At 43.3% G+C, this 16,704-nt stretch overlaps 2 protein-coding genes across 3 annotated transcripts in view; one reads left to right on the forward strand and one right to left on the reverse strand.

Annotated features, from left to right (window-relative positions):
- Window positions 1-10,134, reverse strand: part of LOC128696271 (uncharacterized) — a 121,964-nt gene extending 111,830 nt beyond the window's left edge. Inside the window, exon 1 of one of the 2 annotated variants that reach the window (XM_070092265.1) lies at window positions 9,590-10,134. In XM_070092265.1, the coding sequence (XP_069948366.1) occupies window positions 9,590-9,895 (306 nt within the window). In that variant the 5' untranslated portion in view covers window positions 9,896-10,134. The remainder of the gene's footprint in view (window positions 1-9,589) is intronic. The other variant, XM_070092266.1, reaches the window with a different exon arrangement.
- Window positions 1-16,704, forward strand: part of LOC128696275 (protein phosphatase 1 regulatory subunit 14C) — a 315,191-nt gene that overhangs the window by 85,255 nt on the left and 213,232 nt on the right. The gene's annotated exons all lie outside the window — the stretch shown is intronic.

Genomic DNA, 16,704 nt, shown 5'->3' on the forward strand with positions numbered 1-16,704 from the left:
CCCTATTGAACTATGGTGTATCCTTATCTTACTGGAATCTCCCAGCTCGAGCTGACTTTATCACCTTATACGTAAGCCCATCCTGTGAGTATAACAAAAATTATCCTGTGTGCTGGTGCCTGACAGGAAGCTCATCCTGCGTGATTGATGCTAAACATAGTTCTTGCCCTGACCTTGTAAAATGTCCTATAGATACGAGTAACCTCACAATGTAGCGACTCTAAATTTAATAATACAAACTGTTAGAGGGAACTGACAGATGTAAGAAGGTGCAATCGTTGGACGAGAGACAACCCACTGGTTTAATACATTGACCTTGGAGTTGTTCGAGGTTAAAAGTCATGTCTGGAACCCTGAATTTAAACACTTCCAATATTTCTATATCCAGCGTCATCAGTGATACAGTTGTTCCAGAGTATTTCAAAATAGAGCAGGAATAAATGTTTAAGATCAAGCAGTATTATAGAGTACACAAAGTTTTTTCTTGGGAGAATAAACTGGGCAGTCACTATACCTGCGGAGTTTAAACTTTCAAGTTTCTCGGAAGAGTCAGCTTAGTACGAGTGATTTGCTGTTTGTAAAGATAAGAGTGGATGCTTCAAGAAGACGGGATGTACGTCTTCATGCTGGTGAAGTGTTCTTGATCCAGGCAATTAAGAGCTACCCTTTCCTCGCATTAAATCTGATTACCTGCCACACCTTCCATTCCCCAGGCGCGGTATGACCCCTGGGGTTTTAGAGCTCTTCCTGTGAATGTAATAATATACTTCGTTGATTTCTGAACGATGTTAACCTTTACGATATTTTTTTGTCTAATTCAAGGGTAAGATGAGATTCTTTGTGAAAAAAAAAAATGAAAAATAATCGATATTAAAACGGGTTATTTTTTTAAATTTTATTAACGATAAATATTAAAATCAAGAAATGAAAATAGCATAGAGAGGCGGGAAGCGTCTGGCAGCGGGATTCACCTTAGTGACTTAGAATGTCACAGGACCTTAAAAAAGTGTGTACTAGTAATACACTTGCATTAATTGTTCAAGAAGAAATTTCTGGCTTAACTGTTAGTAATAATATATCAAAAATTATATATAGTGATGGATCTAAGCAGGAATGTATTGGCAGGGCCGCCAGTAAGTTACTGTCACGTAACTTAATGAGTGCTCTAGCAGCCATGTTGACTTAGGCATAAGAATTAACAACTGGGCGTCTACACTGCAAACTGAATTATTTGTTGTGTTAATGGCACTAAAGTTTGCTTATAACAGTACTTGCTTCCTTGATTATTACTGATTCTGTGTCACCACTGAAGGCACTTTACTATTGTACTGACTCAGACACCTGAAGGCACTTTACTAATGTACCAGTTCAAACACCTGAAGGCACTTTACTAATGTACCGATTCAAACACCTGAAGGCACTTTACTAATGTACCAATTCAAACACCTGAAGGCACTTTACTAATGTACCAATTCAAACACCTGAAGGCACTTTACTAATGTAGTCACTTAAACACCATACTCATTAGAGAACACACGTATAAATAATAACAAAATAAGATAGAAAATATTGTACAATTCTTATAGATTTACTGACACACACAATTATTCTTACATGATAACGTTGAAAGCTTTGCTAAGGAGATCACTGAAGGAAAGAAGTTAATATAACTTAGATCTGTCTGAGTCTAGCATTTGTAGCAACATCAAGAGATAAATGTTAGGTAAGACACATATGCAACAGTTAGACAACTTTATTCCGAAACGTTTCGCCTACACAGTAGGCTTCTTCAGTCGAATACAGAAAGTAGGCAGGAACAGTAGAGATGTGAAGACGATGTAATCAGTCCATCACCCTTAAAGTCGTAGAATTTGAGGTTGTCAGTCCCTCGGCCTGGAGAAGTTCAGTTCCATAGTCAGGAACTATCTGAAGATCAAGCGACAGTGCGGAGACTTAAATACTGTCGGAAGGAGAGGTGCAGGGTAGTAGTAGTAGTAGTAGTAGTAGTGAGAGGCCACTGAGAGGTCATGTCCCTCTCAGATCCAACACTTCTCACTTGAAAAGCTTGTCCAAGGTGTTTTCTGTACCAAGATGCAACCTGTCGGTATTGTATACCATTTTGATGTTCATCAAGAGATAAATAATGGAAGTGAATGTTAAAGAGATGCAGGTAGAAGCCTGAGTAGCTCGGTAACTCTCTACGATAACAATGAACGTAGATATTGAATGAAATAAACATTACTTTTTCACTTTTTTGTAATCATTATTACTTACTAAAATTTTATTAAACACCATATTTACTACCAGTCAATTTTACTTTTGTACATTAAACATTATTTTATACTTCCCATAACATTTTGTTGCCAAATTTTCAAGTTTGTATATTCAACTCCAACCTTTATATTATCCTTTGTACCTGTGTACCTGTCTACCTGTGTACCTGTCTACCATCTTACTATCATATTATAACCAAGACATTACCCTTGTTATTTTTTACTATTATTCTTTTGGTACTTTAATTGTGTATTATATTTTGTCAATTTAAATCTAGTTATACTCTTGATCTTGTCAACAACCTATACCAGACTCTAGTGCAATTGCAAGTACCATTTCAATTTGTATTTTTATATTATAAGTTTGTATTATAATTCCTACTCTAAGATTGTTTTCATATCTTAGTGACTATATTGTGTGTGCAATTAGTGTATATTTCAATTATATTATTGTTCAAGGCCCTTAACTATCTTTTGCTAACTAGTACCAACTACCTCATATATTTTGTTTTTCTACTTTTTTTATTCTTTTGCTACCTTAACTTGTATATTTTATCTTGTCAATTTAAATCTAGTTATACTCTAATTCTTGTAAACAACTTATATAACACCTTAGCGCAATTACAATTGAGAGTCTTGTGCCTTTTTTATATTATTAGATTAAACTCAGTTGTACTATAGTCAATACCAAATTCATTATATTAGACCATAGTGCAATTACTAGTGAGAGACTGGTGCTATTTTTAATTTGTATTGTTATATTATTAGATTAAATCTAGTTGTACTATAGCTCATTCTATCTCAAAACATAGACTCCACAAAAGTCATTATATTAGACCTTAGTGCAATTATTTGATTACCACTTTATTGTTCACCACAACTTATATTAGTCCCTTTTATATTATAATTTTATATTATAATTCTAACTTTAAAGAATTACCTTTAAAGTACTACCTACTATCATATTCCCAAGCTCCATTATTTGATCATCACTTTATTTGTTCACCACAAATTATTTTAGTCCCTTTTATATTGTCTCCTTTATTTTAGCTTAAAAAACTACCTTAGCTCATTATTTTTCCATTTGTTAAATAATTCAGGTGCTATTTTTTTAGCTTTAGAATATTTACTTTATTTTATACTTAATTCTAGCTATAGATTCACTACAAATCTTATGATTACAAGCATTGATCCTGATACCAACCTCTTATTTAATGACTTAAATGATTCAAACAGTTACTGTAATTACTACACAGCAGAACAATCAAAGGCATTTCTCAGAGCCAACAACAACATAACTATCTTTAACTACAATATCAGATCTTTAAGCAAGCATTACGATGACCTCCTAGCATTACTAAATTCCTTGCATGCCAATATGTCCATCATTACACTAACTGAAACCTGGCTAAAGCCTGATACTACAGATGTCTATGCCATTCCTGGTTACACAGCCATACACAACTGTAGGCCAGACCAACAAGGGGGTGGTACAGCTATATACTACTCAGACCAACTAGAATGTATCACTAATACTTGCACAAGGGATGAACATGGGGAATATATAATAGCTAAATTCAAATCCAAGTACCTACAAAAACCTCTCACAGTGATAAACATCTACAGAGTTCCACAATCAAACATTAGCCAATTTAGTCAAAACCTAGGAAGTATGATAACTGATGCACGCATGAACAAAGATCACTTACTACTCTCAGGTGACTTCAATATAAATCTCCTGCAAGACCAGGACCCACACGTTACTGAATTCACAAACACAATGAGTAACTGTATGTTGCTACCAACAGTAACAAAACCTACAAGAGTTACAGAGACTAGTGTTTCCCTACTTGACCACATCTGGACCAACACCATATCCCCTTTAAAATCAGGCATAATTACAGATAATACCACAGACCACTACCCTACTTTCCTCATAACAACTCTTGGTAAAATACCCCAAGACACTACTAAAGTCACCTTCAGACTTCACAATGAGGCAGCCATTAATAACTTCACAACAGCAGTAACAAACATTGACTGGCACACTGAGCTAGAAATCTATACAGATATTGACGAATGTTTTAATAATTTTCTAAAAAAGACCCAATACCTCTATAACAAGCACTGCCCTAAAAAAACTAAACAGATGACAGCTAAGAGACTGAACAGTCCCTGGCTAACACCCAGCATTCTCAAATCCATAAATACAAAACACCGATATGAAAAACAGTACAGAATGGGTCACATAACCAGAGACCAAACAAAACGTTACTCGTCAATCCTAACCAGCCTGATAAGAAGGGCAAAAAACTGTATTATGAGAACAGATTATCCAACTTACGAGGTGATATAAAAAAAAACCTGGAAGACCCTATCAGAAATTCTGGGAACAAAAAAGATATCACGAAATAGCGAAATAAAATTAGCAAAATCAGATGAACCCCAACTCCCACCAACAGAAACAGCAAACAGACTCAATGATTTCTTCTCCACTATAGGACAAAACCTTGCCAATAAAATCCCAAGCTCAGATACCCCACCAAATGACTACCTCACTGGCAACTACCCGAACACACTGTTCCTAGCTCCGACTAACCAATACGAAGTCTCCCTTATTATCAACACACTAAAAAACAAGGCAGGAGATTTAAATACCTTACCACCCTTTATATACAAAAAAGTGTCACAAGTACTATCACCAATCATTGCAACACTCTTTAACAAATCCATTGAATCCTCCACCTTCCCTACAGCTCTCAAAATAGCAAGGGTCACCCTGATCCATAAAGGAGGAGACCAAACAGAGTTGAATAACTATAGGCCAATATCCAATTTACACCCTCTCTCAAAAATCTTCGAAAAATTAATTCATAAACGAATCTACTCCTACCTCATCTCCCAAAACATTCTCAACCCCTGCCAATTTGGATTCAGGCCTAATAAAAATACTAATGATGCTATTATACACATGCTAGAACATATATACACTGCAATAGAGAAAAAAGAAGTCCCACTGGGGATCTTCATTGACTTACGTAAAGCTTTTGATACAGTTGACCATGACTTGCTCCACGTAAAATTGTCACACTATGGTATTAGAGGGCACTCCCTCAACTACCTCAAGTCTTACCTCAGCAACAGAAGCCAATATGTGTATGCAAATGGGGCAAGCTCTTCCGCTCAACCAATTACAGTTGGTGTCCCACAGGGAAGTGTCCTTGGCCCTCTTCTCTTTCTCCTATACATAAATGACCTACCAAATGCTTCGCAATTACTCAAACCCACACTTTTTGCAGATGACACTACATACGTCTTCTCTCACCCGAGCCCAGTCACGCTAGCCAATACTGTAAACACCGAATTAGAAAATATCTACCTGGATGAGGACTAACAAACTTACACTAAACATTGACAAAACCTACTTCATTCAGTTTGGTAACAGAGCTACAGATGTACCTCTTAACATAATGATAAACGGATCACCTATCACAAAACTAACAGGGAAAATTCTTAGGAATCCACCTTGATAATAGACTCAAATTTCATACACATATACAACAAATTTCTAAGAAAATTTCCAAGACTGTAGGCATACTATCGAAGATACGGTACTATGTTCCACAGTCAGCCCTCCTGGCCCTATATCACTCTCTTATTTACCCCTATCTCACCTATGGAATTTGTGCATGGGGCTCAACAACAATTAACCATCTCAGACCACTAATTACCCAACAAAAGGCTGCAGTTAGAATGATAACAAATTCTCACTACAGGCAGCACACTCCACCAATATTCAAAACACTCAACCTACTCACCATACAAAACATCCATACTAATTATTGCACCTATTACATACATAGAACACTTAACTCTGATATTAACCCTCCCCTCAAACATCTCCTTGCCAACCTCAACAGAACACATGACCATAACACAAGGCACAGATCACTCTTTGATGTTCCTCGTGTCCATCTCACGCTATGCAAAAACTCAATGCACATAAAAGGCCCTAAAATCTGGAATTCATTACCTGTAAATATAAAAGAAACACTACCTGTTTATAAATTCAAGTCTCTTCTCAAAGATCACTTACTCACTCAAAACCAAATAAATACTGAATAACTGAACCTTATAAATTGTATATCCTATATGTTACTCACAATTATATCACACAAATGTTAAACCTAAAACCCAATCTAACTTTATTATTTTTTAAATACACTACCTAACAGAATACTTCATACGACTGAATGTACAACAGTGCATGCAACCATATGACCTGTCTTTGTAATACTTGTGCTTTATAGTTATCTGTTTACAATAATGTTTTATCACTGATTTCATCATTGCTTAGTTAATCTTAAGTTAATTTTAAGCCAGCCCGTAATGCTATGCATATAAGTGGCTTTGGCATGCTGCTCTTACCTGTATTTTTTGTACCTCTGTATGTATGCTAAAATTACTAAATAAAAAATAAAATAAAATGAAAATAAAAAAAATAAAAAACTTGTGATGCTAAAACACTGATGTTGGAAGCCAGACTTTGACCCATTTAAAGATACTTCAGGTATTTTATCATACACATATTATGATCAAACTAAATGCAAAGTATGTGGTTAGCCTTAAGTCACTTTCTTGAGCACTATGTGCTTCAGTGGCCACTTACATTGGGGAATATATAGTTACTGCTATGTAATATATGAAGGCATCTGACTGTTGAAAATAAGATACCAGACTTTTTGAGCAAATATCGTAAATTCATTTGTAACAGATAAGATGTAAATCAAATAAATACCCAGATGTACACCTGTTAACCCTCTTGAGGTCTAGTTTCAAGGTCTTTTGTTTATCCATTTGTTCTTGTGGTATCCTCCCCTAGTTGGATTTGGAGTGCACGATAAACTAGCCATTTCGGCGGTAAAATCTAATTTTAGGCCAGTCTGAAATATATGAATATTGTACTACTAAGCCAGCCTTAGGTCTATGAAGACTGCACAGTGCCAGAGTGCCAGTGTGGCCAGCCTGAGGCTGGCCACACTGGCCTGACAGACAAGAGAGGCAGCTCAGGTGAGAGGGAAGCCGTACCATTGTTCCTCATACCTCGTTTACTGGCTCGTCTCAGTACGCGATAGGGCTATTCTACAAAATATGAACGTGTTCTGTCCATACAACTGCCCTGGTGTTTGTGTAATAAACTGTACATCTTGTTTGAGGTTGGTTTGACCATAACTTGTGTGTAATTTAACGGTAGTTAAATGGTATTTTGACGGTAGTTGGATAATGGTTTTACGAAAGTTTGATGGTGGTAATAACCTCATAGAGCCAATATTTAGTAATAGTGATATAGACTAGTAGTCGTATAATGTCTGCTAACAAAAATTTTCACTGCCATTAGATTCTAGAAAATCAGGGAAATAATGAAATAAAGGAAAACTGGAAGAGTGGTCGTAGAACACAAGTAGTTGATGTTGTAGGCTGGTGAGTCGAGGGACACCTTCATGGCTCTCAGTACAATTATGTTAGATCAGTCTCTGAATAGACACCAGCAGCTTAGAACCCACATTGAATGAAGTACGTAAAACAAACTTGAAAATACATGTTAACAACGAGACGGTTACAGGAAATAAAAGGGTTAGACTACGACTGGATGAGGGGAGGACCCGAGAAGATACGATTAGGAAGTACAAAATACAAAGTAGGGTAGTTAAAAGAGTGGCCAGGGCCAGGCTGCTTGGCATGGCAACTCAAAATGTACATGAGCTACATAAGAAAGTACTTCTTCAGTCTGTGTAGCTAGTTAGTGAACCGAATAGTAAGGCGGTAATAGAGGATAATTATATATTAATTTTGAAGAGTAGGCTAACAGTGATAGGCTAACATATCACTGCCAGGAAGAGATGGGTGGACAATTTATAAATAGATTGTTAGAGAGATTTTAATACTGTGCTAAGTAAGACTAAACCGGAGAAGCAAGTCTAGGTGAGAGTGAAGACAATTGTTTGTCATCACGGATAAGGTAAATATTTGACAGCAGAAAACAGTTATACGAGATAAAACATCAGGATGGGAGAGTGTAAGTTGTGGGACTCCACTGGGATAACTGTTGGTCCCATAATGTTCATAGGGTATATTTACGCTCTGACAACACTATTACATATGTTTCAAGGTGAGAGAAGGTTGCAAGAAGACCTGGGTATATTTAAGGGATGGTCGAATAAATAATTAGCGGAGTTTTAACCTTAGGGAAAACAGTTATAAAGCTGGGAGACGCTGAAAGGAGGTCGAAGGTAGAATACCGTCTGGGAAGGAGGCAGTAAGTGAAGTGAGCTCACGAAAACAGAGACCCGTGAATAAACTGTACACAAATCACCAACACAGGCTAAGTTTACAAACATTAAAGCGGCTCTAGGAAAGTGAAACAAAGATTTGTTCAGTATACACTTCTCGTACATGTGACTCGTCCTCGTGTATGCAGCGCCCGTGTGAAACCCTTACCTAGTGTGAAACAAACTAAAACTCAAGAATATGCATAATGACTGGTGCTAGAGTTGTGAGAAATGAGTTATGAACAGTACACAGATATACCTAGATAGACGAATCTTATTAGACCGCTGTGGCATAGTGGTTAGAACACTGGCTTGCCGTGGGGTCGAATACCATCCTTTCTGTGAGAAGTGTATGTCATGGCTGGCCCACCAGTGATCAGGTAGTAGTTATGCCTCAAGACATAACTAGTTTTACGCTCATACTGAGTATTACATGAAGAACTGATCATTTTGTTGATGTGCTCGTCTGGGAAGATTAAATGGCACACCTAGTGTTGCGACCAGGACATTGAAACTATACAAGTGCTGAGATAGTTGTATCTTGGACCACACAAGTGCTGAGATAGTTGTATCCTGGACCACACAAGTGCTGAGATAGTTGTATCTTGGACCACACAAGCGCTGAGATAGTTGTATCTTGGACCACACAAGTGCTGAGATAGTTGTATCCTGAACCACACAAGTGCTGAGATAGTTGTATCTTGGACCACACAAGTGCTGAGATAGTTGTATCCTGAACCACACAAGTGCTGAGATAGTTGTATCTTGGACCACACAAGTGCTGAGATAGTTGTTTCCTGGACCACACAAGTGCTGAGATAGTTGTATCCTGGACCACACTAGTGCTGAGATAGTTGTATCTTGGACCACACTAGTGCTGAGATAGTTGTATCTTGGACCACTGTAGGTGAGGGGAAGGTTTAGTGTGTGTGTGGTTGACAGGGATATGTGCTGAAGCTACATGCATAACTGAGTCAACAGTCTTACCTTCTCCTCGAAGACAGCCACGTTACAGAGGTGTGTGGTGCAGCAGAGGGTCAGACAATCCTCTCTGTTGCCCACATCGGACTCGTTCAAGAACTTGGCACCCAGCACTCGCGAATCCTGAGTCCTTATAATTGTGCTGTCGCTCACATCAAATTTTTCCAGACACCCGTGTTCAGCACGTACGGATTCCAGCGGTCCCAGCCTCTTACGGTCGTGAGTGAACTCTGCCCTGGACACTCGCATAGCCTGCCACAGCACCAGACACAGCAGCTGTACCCTTAACACCTGGGAGGGAAGGCCAGCCATCTCTGCAATTGTCAAGTCACACCCAAGTTTTAGCAACCAAAAGTAGCTGTTCGTTTTTCTACTGTCAACACTCTTATCAACACACGACGCGAAATATCTCGGTAGTATAGTCTAGAGAGTATTGGACGAAACGAAAGAGGAACTAGACAGGGATTGAGTCGCTTAAACGAGGAGGCACCATGACCCTGGATCCCTTATGGAGTACACTGTGTGTTATTGATCAATGGGTTCCAGAGCTTATTGCATCATTCGGGTGTCATCACACCTCACTCATGTTTCATTATACACCTGCTTACACTTAAACTTGTCTGAAGGTAAATAATTTACATTATTGATAATAGTAACAAGGGCATCTAGGACCTTAACTTTAAGTGAAAATTTACAGAAAAGTGTTGGGCAACCTTGTTTACCCTCACGTCTGGCAGGGGTGCCTGAGGGAGGAGGGGTGTGTGCGCATGCGTCTGGACGCGCGGTCCATCGATCCATATGGACCACGTGCAGACTTACTAATGCTCATCTTCTTTGGCAAAGTGGACCAGACGGGTCCACTACTGTGTGCCACTCGCTGGCTCATGACGCTGCCACCGGTGCCACTCTCACTCTACATTCAGTGGTAGTATCCAGAGGCTTGGCACCGTAACTTAGCACTGGGGAAACTGATGTTGTCATGGGCGTCCATCTCACAACTAGAAGGACCCAGGGTCAATCCTGGGCTGAGCGTGATTTACAGCCAAGAGTTGTAACATATGCTTCTGCTGCTCACCTAGCAGATACCTAACATGTGCTACTAGCATACACCTGACATGTACCTGCTACTCAGCAGATACCTAACATGTGCTACTAGCATACACCTGACATGTACCTGCTACTCAGCAGATACCTAACATGTGCTACTAGCATACACCTGACATGTACCTGCTACTCAGCAGATACCTAACATGTGCTACTAGCATACACCTGACATGTACCTGCTACTCAGCAGATACCTAACATGTGCTACTAGCATACACCTGACATGTACCTGCTACTCAGCAGATACCTAACATGTGCTACTAGCATACACCTGACATGTACCTGCTACTCAGCAGATACCTAACATGTGCTACTAGCATACACCTGACATGTACCTGCTACTCAGCAGATACCTAACATGTGCTACTAGCATACACCTGACATGTACCTGCTACTCAGCAGATACCTAACATGTTCTACTAGCATACACCTGACATGTACCTGCTACTCACCTAGCAGATACCTAACATGTGCTACTAATATACACCTGACATGTACCTACTACTCACCTAGCAGATACCTAACATGTGCTACTAGCATGCACCTGACATGTACCTGCTACTCAGCAGATACCTAACATGTGCTACTAGCATACACCTGACATGTACCTGCTACTCACCTAGCAGATACCTAACATGTGCTACTAATATACACCTGACATGTACCTACTACTCACCTAGCAGATACCTAACATGTGCTACTTGCATACACCTGACATGTACCTACTACTCACCTAGCAGGTACCTAACATGTGCTACTTGCATATACCTGACATGTACCTACTACTCACCTAGCAGGTACCTAACATGTTCTACTAATAGACACCTGCTAGTATCAAGCGACTCAGACGACCTAAAAACCACAAGGGTAACTAAACCACAATTCTTGGCTTGGGTTAAGCTGGGTTATTAACCCACCTGGCTTAATCCTAAAGGAATTTTCAACGTATATTCGTTAACCTTCGTTGATTTTCCAACGTTGATCATTGAGCGCTCCCAGTCTCCCGGATTGTTGATCGTTGATTGTAATATTTTGTATCGTCTGTTCTAGGTGAGGATTTTAGTTACATAAAGCTGCAAGAGATGAATGTTGCAGCGGAGGTGAGGTAAGCAATACGTCTGGCAGGGCGACGGTGGCGGTGGTGTAGCGGGAAGCGTTGAAATATGCACGAATGTGTGTGTTGTCTGCCAACATGTATCCTCGGCTCAAGCCTTCACTGCCACGCCCACCCGCCACTACCACGCCCACACGCCACTACCACGCCCACACGCCACTACCACGCCCACACGCCACTACCACGCCCACACGCCACTACCACACCCACCCGCCACTACCACGCCCACACGCCACTACCACGCCCACACACCACTACCACGCCCACATGCCACTACCACCCCCACACGCCACTACCACGCCCACACGCCACTACCACACCCACACGCCACTACCACGCCCACACGCCACTACCACGCCCACACGCCACTACCACGCCCACACGCCACTACCACGCCCACACGCCACTACCACGCCCACCCGCCACTACCACGCCCACCCGCCACTACCACGCCCACACGCCACTACCACGCCCACCCGCCACTACCACGCCCACACGCCACTACCACGCCCACACGCCACTACCACGCCCACACGCCACTACCACGCCCACACGCCACTACCACGCCCACACGCCACTACCACACCCACACGCCACTACCACGCCCACACGCCACTACCACGCCCACACGCCACTACCACGCCCACTCGCCACTCCCACACCCACCCGCCACTACCACGCCCACACGCCAGTACCACACCCACACGCCACTACCACACCCACACGCCACTACCACGCCCACACGCCACTACCACCCCCACCCGCCACTACCACACCCACACGCCACTACCACGCCCACACGCAACTACCACACCCATACGCCACTACCACACCCACACGCCACTACCACACCCACACGCCACTACCACACCCACACGCCACTACCACGCCCACACGCCACTACCACACCCACACGCCACTACCACGCCCACACGCCACTACCACGCCCACACGCCACTACCACACCCACACGCCACTACCACACCCACACGCCACTACCACACCCACACGCCACTACCACGCCCACACGCCACTACCACACCCACACGCCACTACCACGCCCACACGCCACTACCACGCCCACACGCCACTACCACGCCCACACGCCACTACCACGCCCACACGCCACTACCACGCCCACACGCCACTACCACGCCCACACGCCACTACCACGCCCACCCGCCACTACCACACCCACCCGCCACTACCATGCCCACACGCCACTACCACGCCCACACGCCACTACCACGCCCACATACCACACGCCACTACACACCACGCCCACACGCCACTACCACGCCCACACGCCACTACCACGCCCACACTACCACGCCCACACGCCACTACCACGCCCACACGCCACTACCACGCCCACACGCCACTACCCACGCCACTACCACGCCCACACGCCCACCACGCCACTACCACGCCCACCCGCCACTACCACACCCACACGCCACTACCACGCCCACACGCCACTACCACGCCCACGCCACTACCACGCCCACCCGCCACTACCACGCCCACCCGCCACTACCACGCCCACCCGCCACTACCACGCCCCCGCCACTACCACACCCACACGCCACTACCACGCCCACCCGCCACTACCACTCCCACACGCCACTACCACCCCCACACGCCACTACCACGCCCACCCGCCACTACCACACCCACACGCCACTACCACGCCCACCCGCCACTACCACGCCCACACGCCACTACCACACCCACACGCCACTACCACGCCCACCCGCCACTACCACGCCCACACGCCACTACCACACCCACACGCCACTTGTTGTGTGTGTGTGTGTGTATGTTGTCTGCACTGTCACCTTATGGTGTTGAGGTCATTCACACTCTGCCCATTCTTCGCCAGTCCTACTAGCTCCTCTCCCTCCTCTAAGTTTTGACTAGCCTTTTCTTAGGGCTTATCACTGATCTTGACTAAATCACTCTGACGATTGAATACTACCCTACGGGCGAGTTGAACTCGCCCATACTATGGTATGTATGGATCTTGCCTCCACTACATCACTCTCCAGGCTTTTCCACTTCCTGACAACTCTAGTGCTGAAGATATACTTCCTAACATCCCTGTGAGTCACTGAGTTTTCGACTTCCAATTGTGTCTCCTTGTTCTTGTGTCCCATGTCTGGAACATTGTCACTCTCCACCTTGTCAATTCCTCTCGGTATTTTATACATCGTTATCATGTCCCCCTCTATCCCTCCTGTGTCGTCAGGTTGATTTTCCTTAACCTCTCCTTATAAAACGTATCCCTTAGCTCCAGGACTAGCCTTGTTGCAAACCTTTGCACTTTTTCTAATTTCTTAACATGTTTGACCAAGTGTGGGTTCCATACAGGTGTTGCATACTCCAGTATGGGCCTGACGTACGCGGTGTACAGTGTCATGAATGACTCCTTACTCAGGTATCGAAATGCTATTCTTAGGTTTGCCAGGGATCCATATGCTACAGCAGTTATTTGGGTGATGTGCGCCTCAGGGGATGTGCCTGTGTTATACTCCCCCCCAAGATCTTTTCCCCGAGTGAGGTTTTTAGTTCTGACCCGCTGCGGCCTTTTTTTGCCCTTTTCCCCCCCCTTTCATGATTTCACTTTGGAATTGAACCCAGGAGCAAAGGACCAGGCTGCAGCCTGTCCAGATCCTTTTTAGTTCTGGGTCTATCGAGTGTTTTTTATCAACTTCACGTCATCTGCAAAAGGGAATTTTAGAGCCCATTCTTCCGTCATGTCGTTCACAAATACCAGAAACAGATGGTCCTAGGGGCTGACTTTCGGGGCCCCGCTGGTCACAGGGGCCACCCCGACACCCGCCACGTACCAACTCGCCGTCTTTCCCGACAAGATTTCCCGATCCCCTGTAGTGCCTTCCATCCCCGCTTTGGGCCTCCGTTTTTCACCAACCTTGTGGAACTGTGTCAAACCCTTTGCAGTCCAAGAAAAAAACCACCCCCCCTCCTCTCTGTCTTACTGCTGTCACCATGTCATAGAACTCCCGGGTTTGTAACAGGATTTCTGTCCCTGAAACCATGCTGGGCTGTGATGAGACATTCCTTTCAGGGCCACCACCTTTCCCCAAATCTTTCCAGATTTTGATACATACATGCTACACTGGGCTGTAGTTTTAAAGTCTGTCTGCCCTTTAAAGATTGGGGCAATTTTGTCTTCCTGCCTCAGGGACCCCCCGTTTCGATAGATGTATTGAAATTGTTTAGGGGCACAAGGCCCCTGTCCTCTTCAAACTAAAGGGGGATGATCCCCTTGTTTTTAGGTATGACACCCAGAAGCCCTTACTTTTCCCCCCGGTTTGTGCACTTTTCCCGCACTTGGGGGGCCCCACCTCCGTTTTTGAGTCCTTCTGTCTCTCTGAAACCTTTTGAATTTTGGAGTTCTTCACATACTTACGGTCCTCTGTTGCTCTCCTTCCCTTTCCGTGATTACCTGGTCCTTTACTTTTTTTTCCCCCTGATGGTGTCAACAGTTTCCGGGTCAGATTTGGCTTTTATGTCATTTTATATTGTTTTGGGGCCCCCCTTTTTTATCTGTGCATATTCTTTGTCCATGTTCTTATTTCCTGGGGCCTTTGGGTTTCTATATTCTTCCATTCCCAGCAACTTTGGTTTTTTCTCCCCCACCTTTTTAAACCATGGCTCATCCTGGCTTTTTATTACTCCTTTTACCCCTTTGGGCAAAAACCCCTCCTCCCCCCTTTTTTTTGTTGCTCAATTCCCTTTTTCCCTTTAAATTTCCCCCAGTTCTCTTTCCCACTGAACCCGTTTAGGAGTTTTCATATGGGCCTGACGTACGCGGTGTACAGTGTCATGAATGACTCCTTACTCAGGTATCGAAATGCTATTCTTAGGTTTGCCAGGGATCCATATGCTACAGCAGTTATTTGGGTGATGTGCGCCTCAGGGGATGTGCTCGGTATGATGCTCACCCCAAGATCCTTTTCCCTGTGTGAAGTTTGCAGCCTTTGACCCCCCCCTCCCCTACACACACACCAAGCATGTACTTTGTCTGCAGTTTCTTTTTGTCCATTCCTAAGCTTCATGACTTTGAACTTGGTGGGGTTAAATTCTAGGAGTCATTTGTCGGACAAGGCTCGCAGCCTGTCCAGATCCCTTTGTAGGCTTACCTGATCCTCATTCGCTTGAATTCTTTGCATTAGCTTCACATCATCTGCAAACAGGGATACCTCTGAATCTGTCTCTTCCGTCATGTCATTCACATATGCCAGAAACAGCACCGGCCCTAAGACTGACCCCTGTGTTATTGTTGTTTCATGATACAGGAGCATCATTGTACGAGGTTATGTGTAGCTGTGTTAGCAGCAGCTGCTCTTCTGTTCACCAGCCTCTATACTCTCACCACCACTAACAACATTAACAGATGTTCATGACATTAACACGTGTGCATAACAATACCAGATTTGCTACCGCTTGTGTGACAACCGAAAAGACATGGGTTCTGTTACCAGGCAGGGCTGACGTATGGGCACACTCCTTGCACCTGCTACCCTTATTCACCTAGCAGTACATAGTTACCCTGTACCTGCTACCCTTATTCACCTAGTAATCTGTAGTTATCTTGCTTTAGAAAGACAAGCAAACACTAGGACATATTTATTAGAAAACGTTTCGGTCCTGGGACCTTGATCACTTCTAATACACAGAGGTTAAAAATACAGTATAGGCTGGGAGTGAGGTGTGAGTGACACATGGTGACCTGAAGAATGTTATATTGGGACGAGGATAGGTAGACAATGGGAGTCCTGTGACTCCTGTGTTAGGTAGGTGCTGCTTTGCCTGGTTGAGTATCATATATGTTAACTTTTTTTTAAATTTTGTAATTTCCAGTATTATGTTCTATGGT

The sequence above is a fragment of the Cherax quadricarinatus genome, chromosome 39, assembly GCF_038502225.1.
Source record: "Cherax quadricarinatus isolate ZL_2023a chromosome 39, ASM3850222v1, whole genome shotgun sequence".
NCBI classification, from domain to species: domain Eukaryota; kingdom Metazoa; phylum Arthropoda; class Malacostraca; order Decapoda; family Parastacidae; genus Cherax; species Cherax quadricarinatus.